General features: G+C 43.1%; 1 gene segment (V, D, J or C); it reads right to left on the reverse strand.

Moving 5' to 3' along the window:
* Window positions 1-811: 811 nt before the first annotated feature.
* On the reverse strand, window positions 812-5554 carry LOC130414711 (immunoglobulin kappa constant-like). The segment is given in 2 exon segments: window positions 812-1134; window positions 5467-5554. Coding segments are annotated over 2 exon segments (411 nt in total).
* Window positions 5555-13392: the final 7838 nt, after the last annotated feature.

Here is a 13392-nt window from a genome sequence, read left to right on the forward strand (position 1 = left end):
TGACCCTGTCCAGAAGAAACTGGAAAACAACTTGACTAGAAGGACCGGATCATGATGTAACCTGAACGAACAGCACCGCTCCAAGCTGGCCTCGAACTGGATCGGTCCGGCATGGGAGTAGAGCACTCTCACAAGGAGGCTAAAGACCGCAGTCTCTGGTGTTTGACGCTAGAGCGCCCTTGAGGCCAGGGAGTGAGGTTTTACATACTGCACAGCACATCACAACCTTGCCTCTGTTACAATGACACCTGGCGAGTCTCAAACTTTAATGATATCCATGTAAACACATAAAAACAGATTATTAATCTGTTATAAACTGATTTTTTATGGATATACATTTGTTTTGCCCATGTAAACGCACACAATGTGTCTTATATCAGAGTGAAGAGTTGATAAAACATTCATAAGGTCAGTATGATGTGTATGAGACTAACTCATGAATAATGTGTCAAACAAGTGAAAGTGACTTGTGGTTATTCATTTGACAGTTTGGTTTAGTTCTTCATCTGCAGGTGTTTTCATGGTTCATTGAGTGATGTTTATTTATAATAAAGAGCTGATGTTCTGATCTGTCACAAAAGACAAAATGAGTCATGAAGATTCAATATGATTTTATTTGATGAATTTTAATGAAACACAATCAGCAGTGAATGAATAAAGCACACATGCACTGGTTTGTGGTGTTGTTTGTGAAAAGCAGAACAGATGTCAGATGAGAGAGAGAATGAATGTAGAAACACATGTGAGACATGAGTGAGACTCAGATGAGAACAGAAGTCAGAGGAGAGAGAGAGAGAGAGAGAGAGAGAGTCTAGTGTGAACACTCATCATCTCTCCTGAATTCTCCAGTGACTGTATGACTGGGATCTTTGTGTTTGGCCTCACAGCTCACTGAGAGCACTGAGCTCCACTCCTGCTCAGAGAGAGTCAGACTGCTGCTCCAGCTGTACAGACCGTCCTTCTCCAGGAGCCCAACACTGCTGTCCTGAGATCTGCTGCTCCCGTCCACCTTCCACATCACACTCCAGTCTGAGGGGAAACCCTTGTTGAGCACACACATCAGTGTTGCTGTTTTCTTTGTGGAAATCTCTTCACTGGAGGGCGGCAGGACGCTCACTTTAGGACGAGTGAAGCCTAACAAACACACAATAGTCACAAACTCACAGAGAGAAACAAACAACTTCACTCTCTACATGATAAACAGAAAAGACCAGAATAATAAACAAGTTCACGCTAAATTATTTTGTAAATTTTCTCTTTCGTTCATGTTGATCTGAATGTATAAACAGAATTGACAATTTTTACGACCACTTTTACAATCAAATTGAAACTAATCTTAAATCAAGATAGAAAACATATTACCTTACATATACTCATTTAATCAAGTATGAAAATACACATACTAAACATAACATACCTGTAACATCAACTGTTTTTAAAAAAATCATAACTACAAATTAATCGTTTATCAAATTTATATCTTATTATATGTTAAATATAATAAATAAATACAAGTGTTAATAATTTTGTACACACATTACTTTTCATTTGATGTTTTATTTTCCCAGTGCAAGTTTTATACATTTTTATTGCAGACTAAAATAATTGATTTACAAAAGGATTGTGAAGCTTAAAGGGATAGTTCACCAAAAAAATTATATTCTTTCAATATTTGCTCACCCTCAGGTTTTACAAACCTGTAAACATTTCTTAGTTCTGATGAACAAAGAGGAATATACTTTAAAAAATGTCAGTAACCAAACAAGTCTCATCCCCCTTTACTGCTACAGTAGGGAAAATAAATACTATGGGAGTAAATGGGGGATGAAATCGGTTTGGTTACAGACATTCTTCCAAATATCTTCCTTTGTGTAGAACAAAGAAATGTATACAGGTTTGGAACAACATGAGGGTGAGCAAATGATGAGAGAATTTTCATTTTTTGGTGAACTATCCCTTTAACAAAATCTATTATGTATAAAATAAAACTCAAGAGTTTATTCTTCAAAATATGAAAGTGCACTAGTACACAAAGTTATTTATTAAACCACATAAATATGCTAACGCAGTCATTTATTTTTATATTCAATAGTTTATATTTATATTTAAATGCAGAAATCTATTGTATTAATATTATTATTGAATTCATTTACTTACTGCCAACATCCAGTCTGGTGCCGCTGCCAAAAGTGAACCACAGTGATACAAACTAATAGAGCGACTGTACAAAAACCTCTGAACGCTTCAGTAACTGCACTATAAACACATCACAAACACATCTTTACACTTTATCACACATTCACACATCATACACATTACATTACATTTCATTTTGATTATTTTAGTGATTTGTACATTTTGGGTGAACTATCCCTTTAACTATAATATAAACAAATTTACAAGTTTGTTTGAATTTTAACCCTTAAAATGGAATCTCATATTCTCAAATCTGAAAGTGTGAACAATTTATTAATATACAAAAATGAAAACATCCAAAGATTTACAAAGTAACTTTATTGTCACTCTTTCATAAAGCTGCTGTCCTGTGTATCTCCATATTCTGTGTTTTTTATTTTACACCAACATTATTCACAAAATAATGAATAACTATTCACCATTACAAATCATTACACACTTGTTCAATTATCACAACACATAATCTAAGAAAACAAAATACAACCAATGTGCAGAAATTAACATTAAATGATAAAACAGTGCTTAAGTGTGTTGATGTAAATGTAGAGAGTGAGTTTGCATTGTGATCACGTGCTTCAGTGCTCTGAGAGTGTTTATAGTGCTGTGAGTTTAACACTTCATGACTGACAACACAACACAACACAACACAACACAATCTTCATCAACACACAAACCAACAAGAACAACATTGACTTTCAGCATCATCTTCATCTGGACACTCAGTGTTTGCTCAAGGTTTGTGTAGTAACATTTTTATCACGATTGTTCATTCATTGAAGAGTGAAATCTTCATTTGTTTCAGTGTTGTCTTATATTTCATTCTTGTTGTTTCTTTCAGAGTGTAGAGGACAGTACACTGTTACTCAGAGTCCATCAATAACAACAGTTCAACCAGGACAAAGTGTTCAAATAAAGTGTAAAGTCAGCAGTGCAGTGTATAGTACTTACTTACACTGGTACTTACAGAAACCTGGAGAAGCTCCTAAACTCCTCATATATCTCGCAAAAACCCTCCAGTCTGGAGTATCATCTAGATTCAGTGGCAGTGGATCAAACACAGATTTCACTCTGAGCATCAGTGGAGTTCAGACTGAAGATTCAGGAGATTATTACTGTCAGAGTGAACATTATATCAACAGTAAAGATGTGTTGACACAGTGATAAAGAGTCGTACAAAAACCTCCGTCAGTCAGACTGAACAGTGACTGCACTGATTCACCTGACACATACTGCAGCTGCTGAGGGGAAAAGTTTAATTGTGTTTTATTTTGGATTATATTTAGACAAATATTTATATAATCACACTATCCTTCAAAAGTTTTTGAACAATTCAGTGAACTGTTTCTTTATTATATTTAATAATGTTATATTAAATGTTTCTTTATTATATATATTATTAAAAAGAAAATATTTGATCTGAAGGTGTATGCTAAAATGTAAAAAAAAAACGTTTATAGACAAAAACGTAGTTTCGCAAATATACATGTCATTTTTTCAGTTATAAATTTTATTTTTATTTTTAATTTATGACATTGACTAAATAATGAAGAAGAACAGTCAAGAGCTCAGAGTAAATGGAAACCTGATGAAGTTTCTTGATACGAGGCAAAATGTGACTACACTAAAGTTACTAAAATATAAAAGTTGTGTTTTTTAGTTGCAAAATAATTCTTGTAGTGTTACAATATATGTCCCTTTGTTCTTTTTCATATTTTCACAGTATGTGTTCAAAAAATGTGGACCGGTAGTGTATACATAAAAAAAAAAAAAATTCTCACATTTGGTTCAACAATATAGTTGATGATGTCACGCAGGTGGTGGAATAATAATGTCTACTGTACAAATTAATTACAGAACTAATGAATCCGTTCAGATTAAATTAATGTCAGATTATTGCTGTAAAAAACAAAAGTGGCATCTAAACAATCTATTTTAGTTCTCCAGTGTTTCATTTCCTCCTGTTTCTTTCATTTTCAGATTTCCACTTTTATAATTTCAGATTTCCCCTGGAGTCCCAGAGCATAAGCACATGTACTTTTTTAAAACAGCTTAATCTCCCTTGACGAAAGACGTTAAATAGTATTTATATCTAGAATGCATATAGAATGTGTCTTTTGCTCAAGAGAATGTAAATGTACATGTCACACTTAAACAAAACCACACCTCTAGAGTGCTAACACTTCAACTTTGCAATACTGTTTATAAATGTTTGTTAGAAAGATGGTTTTGGGAAACAATGAATTGTTAAACTATGCTGTCAATGACGGAACTTGCGCCCATAATTGGTAACAATAGTTTTGGGAAAATCACCCCAGAATGGTTCAGTGAACAGTTGTAATGTGAATACTGAAGGAGTGACACAAGAATAAAGCATCAATGAGTGTGTTTACATGCACAATAAACTGAGAACAAGTAAATCGTGTTGAAACAAACATCATATGCAGGGTTAGGTTCGTTTTGATGTTGGTTTGATGGTTTGTGCTGGTTTAAGCTGGTCATGTGCTGGTTGTTAGCTTCATAATTTAGTTATGGCAGGATGAGTCGATTGGCAACCCCCATGTCATATTTAACTGATTTTTTATTTTAAAAACCACTCATGGTCTGTTATCATAGTTTTGTTGCTGATACCGCCTTCAGCGGTGACGAAGTGTTTTCATAATGCTGGTTTTTCTGTAGAAGGCTTGTTGATGATGATAAACGTATTTAATGTATTAATGCTTTATTCATTTCTAGTGTACCTAATTGTTCACTGGGTTTAATGTGTAATAACTGCTTTTATTCATTTCAGGTGCTGACACTTGAAGCAGTGGGTTACAAGCCCATTTTATTTATTGGAAAACAAAATAAAAAGTCTTAAAATAAGTGTCCACTACTGTCACAAGAATGTTTTTGGAGAAGATGCAAAGGGCTTATGAATTTATTCTGACTAAGGGTAAGAGCAAAATTTGTGTTCAGAAATAATAATTATTATTTAAAATACATTTCTTTGTCAATATAATACAGATTTGAAATGAGCTGTAGGAGACCCTCACATTGGAGCAGCCAGAGAGACTCATTGAGGAGCAGCTGGAGAATCTCACAAAGGAGTCCAAGATTGTATTTGTACTTAACCTTGTTTCTCTGTCTTTCCCACATTCTCCGACTTCTCTCTCTCCTCCCACCTCTACTACTTTTACAGCTGTTCTTCCTCCACAGTCTTCTCCACCTCCACTGCCATGCTGTAAGTCTTTGCGACAGAAGGACAAAAATCCTAAATTTGTTCACCAGCACCTTCTGCCACCTCTGTCTCTCCTCCATCTCTTATCCCCACAGATCTCTCCCTTCCACAGTGTTGTCCTCCACCTGCTGCCTCTTCCATCTCCAAGCCCTTGAGTCAGGAGGGGCCACAAGTGAATAGGAAAAGAAATGGTAAGTTTTGTTTTGCCGTGGTATACCTAAATACACACTTTTGATCAATTTTCTCTCAGACCAAGTTGATTTTAGACTATTTAGATTAATTTGGGTCATCAGGTCATTGGTAGACATAGCCAATACACAGTATTTGTTCTTTAGTTATTCAGCTGTATTTAAGTTAACAGTGTCTAAGGGCTGTGCTTATCTTGGAAAATGCTAACTTATATAACTATAAAACATCACATCTTATTAACCAATGAGAAAACTTCACAGTACTGGTAGTAAAAGTACTACAATATCAGGAAGGAAGGTCAGGTTGTTTGCTTGACATTCTCGATCTGTCTGCGTAGCATACGTGAAACGTGCTGATGACGTATTCTGTCTGCACAAATCGGGTGCACAGAGGTCTGCAAATACATGTTGAACGGCCACGTAACTGATCATTTAACAGTAATACCACAGAAGGAACGAAATTGCGTTTTCCTAATCCCCAAATGTGCGGTATCAATATGACACACAGCATATAGTATAAATACAAAGTGCACACAGGCATCAACATATACAGACAACAGTGGGCATGTACAATTCCACAGTGCAAAACGTCTCGGGTTACGTCTGTAACCCTTGTTCCCTGAGAAGGGAACGAGACACTGCGTCGCCATGGCAACGCTTTGGGGAACGCCTCAGCGTGACCAGCTCTGAGCACGTGTGTCAACATCGTCCAGTAGTGGAACGCTACGTCATAGATGACGTATGGACCAGGAGGGATTAAAACGTCATCCGAAATAGTGAACTTCAGCTCGAAAAACTTCGAAGCAAAAGGCTTACAGGGATGTAGGGAGTATGGCAAGGTGACGCAGTGTCTCGTTCCCTTCTCAGGGAACAAGGGTTACAGACGTAACCCGAGACGTTCCCTTTCGAGGGAACTCGCACTGCGTCGCCATGGCAACGCTTTGGGGAACGAAATACCCAAACCGCCATACGCCCAAATGCCTGTCTGTGTGTACAAAAATGTCACGTGAAAGACACAAGCACCTGGGCTCCAGGGGTGAGATTCATGTCCAAACTATAGAATCTCATGAATGTGAGCGGAGAGGACCAGCCTGCCGCATCACACACGTCCCGCATAGACGCCCCCGACCTTAAGGCTACGGAGGCCGCCATACCCCTAGTAGAATGAGCTCTGACATCCAAAGGCGATGGTCTGCCAGAGGCCTCATAGGCCAGAGAGATAGTCTCAACTATCCATCTGCTGATGGTTTGCTTGGTTGCCGACAGACCTTTCTTCGGTGAACCAAAACATACGAAGAGCTGCTGCGCTTTCCTCCAAGCCGCAGTTCTGTGTACATACGAGTCCAGTGCTCGCACTGGACACGACAAATTTAACCTTTCCTGGTCCTTGCTCCTGAAAGGTGGAGGACAGAATGCTTGCAAGGTAATGGGTCTCGGTACATCATCCATAACCTTAGGCACGTATCCTGCCCGGGGGAAAAGGAACGCCTTAACCAAACCAGGAGCAAATTCAAGGCACGTAGGGGAAACCGACAGGGCCTGAAGATCTCCCACTCTCTTGGGAGAAGTAATAGCCATCAGGAAGACTGTCTTAAGAGTAAGAAACTTAAGAGCGACTGAATGGATGAAAATTCCCGGACAAGCGCTTAGTCTTTGTGTAATTCCCTGTCTAACTTGTTCAAACATAGCTCTTTTAAAATTTGCTTTTAATTTAGCAGAGCTGTGATTGATATTTCTTTCTCTACCGTTCTCTTCCCAGGTAGGTACCCTAGTGTAGCTCACAGGCCTCAACCTGCGAGCACCATGAAGAAACTGTAGAACCAAGGGGTCTCTACCAACAGGTATGCCCCCTAGCCGAACATGAAAGGCAGAAATGGCTGCCATATACACCTATAAAGTAGATGGGGATAAGTCCGCAGCAAAGGGATCTTGTAAGAACTCAAGCACTGTAGAAACTGGGCAGTTACAGGGTCCAAACGGTGAGCTGAACACCAAGTAGTGACGACTCCCCACTTCAAGGCATAAAGCTTCCTTGTAGAAGGAGCTCTGGAATTAAGTATGGTCTCCACAGCCTCAGCTGAGAGACCAGTGTCTAGAAGGCTAGCCCTCTCAGAGGCCAAACCCATAGTTTCCATAACTCCGGGCGTGGGCAATGTATCTGACCCTCCGCTTGAGAAAGGAGGTACCTCCTCAAAGGAATCTCCCATGGAGAGTTCTCCAACAGGTCTAAGATGTCTGAGAACCACACTCAGGCCGGTCAGAACGGGGCTACCAACAGTAGGTGAACTCCGTCTCTGCGCACCCTTTCTAGAACTCCCGGGAGTAGAGCGATCGGGGGAAAGGCGTACAGGTGAAACCTCGGCCACACCTGTGCCATACTTACCTGAGTCGCGAACAGATTTACCTCTGCCCAGCAAAACCTCATCCAAATCTGCTCCACCACCTTGGGTGGAGTCTCCATTCCCCCGGCCTCAGCCCCTGCCTCGACAGGATGTCTGCTCCTCGGTTCAGGTGACAGGGGATATAGACTGCCCTCAATGAGAGCAGCTCCCCCTGAGACCAAAGGAGGATCTGAGGTGCCAACTTGTATAGTTGCCGTGACCGCAGACCCCCCTGGTGATTTATGTATGAGACCACAGCTGTGTTGTCTGTCCTGACAAGCGCATGTTGGTCTCTGAGTTGTGGGAGAAAGTGTGTCAACGCCAGAGACACTGCCTTCATCTCTAGGCAATTTATGTGCCAAGATTGAAATTGGCTCTCCCATCGGTTTTGGCCCCATTGGCCTTCCACAACAGCTCCCAAACCTGTGAGTGAAGCATCGGTTGTCAGTGCAACGCGCCGACAACTGCTTCCCAACACTGGTCCTTGGGAAACGAACCAAGGTTCTTTCCACATTCTCAACGTGTGCAGGCATCTGCGTGTCACTTTGATAATGCGCAACTGGTTGCCCCTCGGGGAAAACCCTCTGGTTTTGAGCCAACTCTGTAGAGGTCTCATATACAGCAGGCCGACAGGAATGATGTTGGACGCAGCTGCCATGAGTCCCAACAGCCTCTGAAAAAGCTTTACCGTCAGTGATTGGCCTAGCTTTATTCTGCAAACGGCTGACAGGATGGCAACAATACGAGCAGGCGTGAGCCGCGCCTGCATTGTGATGGAATCCCATATTACTCCTAAAAAATGGTTCTCTGTACTGGAGAAAGCACACTTTTCTTGGTATTCAGCCTCAGCCCTAGCTCCTCCATATGTGCGAGAACAACATCTCGATGTTGAACCGACAGATGCGATTTTGCTAGAACTTCTTGTTCCATCACCAGAGTCTACTCAGGGCACACCTCGGTGTACAAAACCCTGTTGAAGCGGGGTGGGCGGATTTGAAATTGGATCCGGTAACCCTGCTCTACCGTGCGCAGGACCGATTGTGACACATTTGGTAGACTTTTCCAGGCTGCCAAATGGTCAACTAAGGGGACTAGCCTCTTGGGGCCAGCCTCTGGTGATATTATTACGGGAACCGCAACGGCTGAACCCTCTGGGGACACCGAGGAGGAACGGGCACCGTATAATGAGGTGCGAGCGCACGCTCCTCAGGGGGAAATGGGCTGTCAGGACTTTTACTTGTTTTCCCCTTTCCTCGCCTGGATGACTGCCCTCAGGTCAGTCCTAGGTTTGTAAGGCTGCGGGTGAAATTTTCTTCCTGAACCCCCATCCTTCTGGGGTGGGGCTCGGGAAGCAACACTCTGCTTCTGACGCTCACGATAGCTAGTGGACGCCTGTGGCTGTTCTCGCCCCGCCGCCTGGGGAGTTTGTCCGCGGCGGGGGAGATAAAGTTTAAATGCCGCAGCCTGTTTCTTAGCCTCCTCGAACCTTTCAACAACGGTGTCTACAGCGTTGCCGAAAAGGCCCGTAGGGGACAATGGGGCATCCAGAAGAAATGCTTTGTCAGATGGTTTCATGTCTGAGAGGTTCAACCATAAATGCCTCTCAGTGGCTACCATAGCGCCCATGGAACGGCCCAAAGAACGAGCAGTCTCACGAGTAGCACGGAGAGAAACATCCAAAGCATGACGGACGGGTTGTAAAACATCCGCCGCCACCAGTCCCGTGTCGACCAATTCACGTAGCGCATCTGCTTGATACGCCTGAAGTAGTGCCACAGAGTGTAAGCAAGCCCCGGACTACCCTGCTGCCGCATATGCCTTGCCAATCAAAGTCGATGTCACCCTGCATGGCTTTGATGGCAAGGTAGGGGCTTTTAGGGACGAAGCCGTGGATGGAGACAGATAGCTCGCAAGCGTCTGTTCTATTCTCGGCATCGCCCTGTAACCTCTTTCTTTATAGCCCTGAACATTAGAATAAATGCAAGTCTGTGGCGTGAATACTCGTGCGGTATATGGATGCTGCCACGACTTACACACCTCCTGATGTAGGTCAGAAAAGAAAGGGAGTTTGCGTCGTGAGTGTTGTGTGCTATGCTTGAGACATCGCTCGTCCATCTTATTCTCAGGACGAGCGTTAGGTTTATCTGCGGGCCAGTATATTGTTAGTTGGGCTACCGCAGCTGTCATGACTTCCACCAGATCGGCGTGAACCGAAGCAGCAAGAGGGGGAACACAATCTAACTCTCCTGCTTCGATACCAGTTATGTCTACATCCTCAGATGCAGAACTTTGCCGAACCGGACTCCCTCTCTGAGCGGGAGAAACCGCAGTGCGTGCTCCCGACTCAGCAGAGAGAGAGGTGGAAGCTACGGAGGGTAAAGAGAAGCCGGAGCATGTCTCTTCAGCCTCCCTGACGTCCATCTGCGAGCCCCACGAGCGAAGATTCCGCTCTGCCTCGGCAAAAGCGGGACCATCACCACGCGGAGCTCGCACCTGGCCGTGCTTATCAAATAGTGCTGAACGGGAACGGAGCGTACGCTGTGGTAAAAGTCCACAGGCTTCACAGTCAGCTCCCTCGAGCGCTGACTGTGCATGCTCCGCTCCCAGACAGACTACACAGAGATCATGCGTATCATTGCTCGTGATAAAACGCGAACAAGGAGGAGCACAATGTCTGAAACTTTTCTCTGACATGTTAGCAAACTGGCTAACCAAACACACTTCTTTTACAGAACACACTCACGCTTCTTTTAACTAGACAAACACACACTACACACAGAGCCGTTGCTGAGAAGAAAAGAGCTGAAGTTCACTATTTCGGATGACGTTTTATACCTCCTGGTCCATACGTCATCTATGACGTAGCGTTCCACTACTGGACGATGTTGACACACGTGCTCAGAGCTGGTCACGCTGAGGCGTTCCCCAAAGCGTTGCCATGGCGACGCAGTGCGAGTTCCCTCGAAAGGGAACATGTTTTAAAGTGCAGACTAGCAGCATGAGGTAAATGTATGTAAACTTGTAGTTCTTGTGCACATAGAGAACATTGTGCAGGCATGCATGTTTTTGTGCATAGCGTTTTACAGACATTGAGTTTTAAATGATTATAACAATACGCCTTTATAAACACTCTTTGTAAATGAAGTAGTTTCCATGTTCATGGAATTTTCTTGAGAGAGTTAAGCAGTCTAATGTCCTGTGGGTAAAAGTTGATGGGTCTCTTGCAGCTGCGGTACGGGTATAAGTCCTGAATGGATGGTTGGGCCGATCTAGTGATCTTCTCTGCTGTCCTCCCCAACCTCTGCAGGGCCTTCTGCTCAGCAGCAGAGCAGCAGCCGTACCAGACTGAGATGCTGCTGGTGAGGATACTCTGGATGGCACCCCTGTAAATGGTGGTGAGGGAAGAAGGTGGAGATCGGCTCTCCTCATCCTACGAAGGAAGTGGAGGCGTTGCTTTGCCTTCTTGACTTAAGAGGTGGTGTTGTAAGTCATGACAGGTCATCAGAGATATGCATACCCAGGAACTTGGTGCTTCTCACAGATTCCAGAGAATTGCCATTGATGGTGAGTGTATTGTGTGACATGTGGATCATCCTGAAGTCCACAATTATTGATTTTGTTTTGCTAACATCGAGTGGTAGGTTATTGATGTCACACCAGTTGATAAGATGTTGTACCTCCTCTCTGTAAGCGGAGCGTCATCATCACTGATGAAGGCCACCACTGTTGTATCATCAGCAAACTTGTTGATGTGATTCAAGATGTATCTGGCACAACAGTCGTGTGTCATCAGTGTGAACACAAAGGGTTTAGCCCACATCCCTGGGGGACCCTTGTGTTCATGATAGTGGTCTCTGTGGAGTTTTTTTCCATCTCTTGCCGTCTGTGGTCTGTCTGTGAGAAAATCCAGTAGCCAATTGCATAGTGAGGTGCTGATGCCTATTTCACCAAGTTTATTCACCAGGTGTTGGGGGATGACGCTGTTTAAGGAGGAGCTGAAATCAATGAACAGCATCCACACGTGACTGTTTTTGTTTTCCAGATTAGCCAGGTATGGATTAAGTGCTGTTGCTATGGCATCATCAATGGAGCGATTTGGTTGGTATGCAAACTGAAATGGGTCCAGTGTGGTGGACCCATTTCTTAACTAGAAAGATCTCATCACAAATATTGCTAACAGTTAAAACCTCAAAAGTATTAAAAAAGCATAGTAATTAGGCCAAAAAAAAATCTGGAAGCTGGAACCATGATTTTTTTTGCATTAAAATAATCAACAAATTGGCTAATTATTTTGGCTGTACTTGTTGTCATGAAACTCTAGGTGAGTCATGGACAGAGGACCCAGACGTAGACAGCGGGTAAAATGTTAAAAAGACATTTAGCGAAGAATACAAAATAGGAAACAAAAACCCATGAGGGGGTAAAACAACATAACAAAGGGTACCAACAGTAACAAAGACTCACTACACTAAACAAGACTAAATATTACACTTACATAAACTACGACTTACTAGTCTAACACTAACGCACCAGGGAGCAAGACCTCACTCACATGACACAAACAATGAACCAGCACAGGACAGAAAACGTCTCGGGTTACGTCTGTAACCCTTGTTCCCTGAGAAGGGAACGAGACACTGCGTCGCCATGGCAACGCTTTGGGGAACACCTCAGCGTGACCAGCTCTGAGCACGTGTGTCAACATCGTCCAGTAGTGAAACGATACGTCATGGATGACGTATGGACCAGGAGGTATAAAACGACATCCGAAACAGTCAACTTCAGCTCGATAAACTTCGAAGCATGAGGCTAAGGGATGTAGGGAGTATGGCAAGGTGACGCAGTGTCTCGTTCCCTTCTCAGGGAACAAGGGTTACAGACGTAACCCGAGACGTTCCCTTTCGAGGGAACTCGCACTGCGTCGCTATGGCAACGCTTTGGGGAACGAAATACCCAAACTGCAATACGCCCAAATGCCTGTCTGTGTGTACAACATTTCACGTGGAAGACACAAGCACCTGGGCTCCCGGGGTGAAATTCATGTCCAAGCTATAGAATCTCACGAATGTGAGCGGAGAGGACCAGCCTGCCGCATCACACACGTCCCCCATAGACACCCCCGACCTTAAGGCTACGGAGGCCGCCATACCCCTAGTAGAATGGGCTCTGACATCCAAAGGCGATGGTCTGCCAGAGGCCTCATAGGCAATAGAGATAGTCTCAACTATCCATCTGCTAATGGATTGCTTGGTTGCCGAAAGACCTTTCTTCGGTGAACCAAAACATACGAAGAATTGCTGCGCTTTCCTCCAAGCCGCAGTTCTGTGTACATACGAGTCCAGTGCTCGCACTGGTCCTGGCTCCTGAAAGGTGGAGGACAGAATGCTTGCAAGGTAATGGGTCTCGGTAC

This window comes from Triplophysa dalaica, chromosome 24 (assembly GCF_015846415.1).
Source record: "Triplophysa dalaica isolate WHDGS20190420 chromosome 24, ASM1584641v1, whole genome shotgun sequence".
Classification (NCBI taxonomy): domain Eukaryota; kingdom Metazoa; phylum Chordata; class Actinopteri; order Cypriniformes; family Nemacheilidae; genus Triplophysa; species Triplophysa dalaica.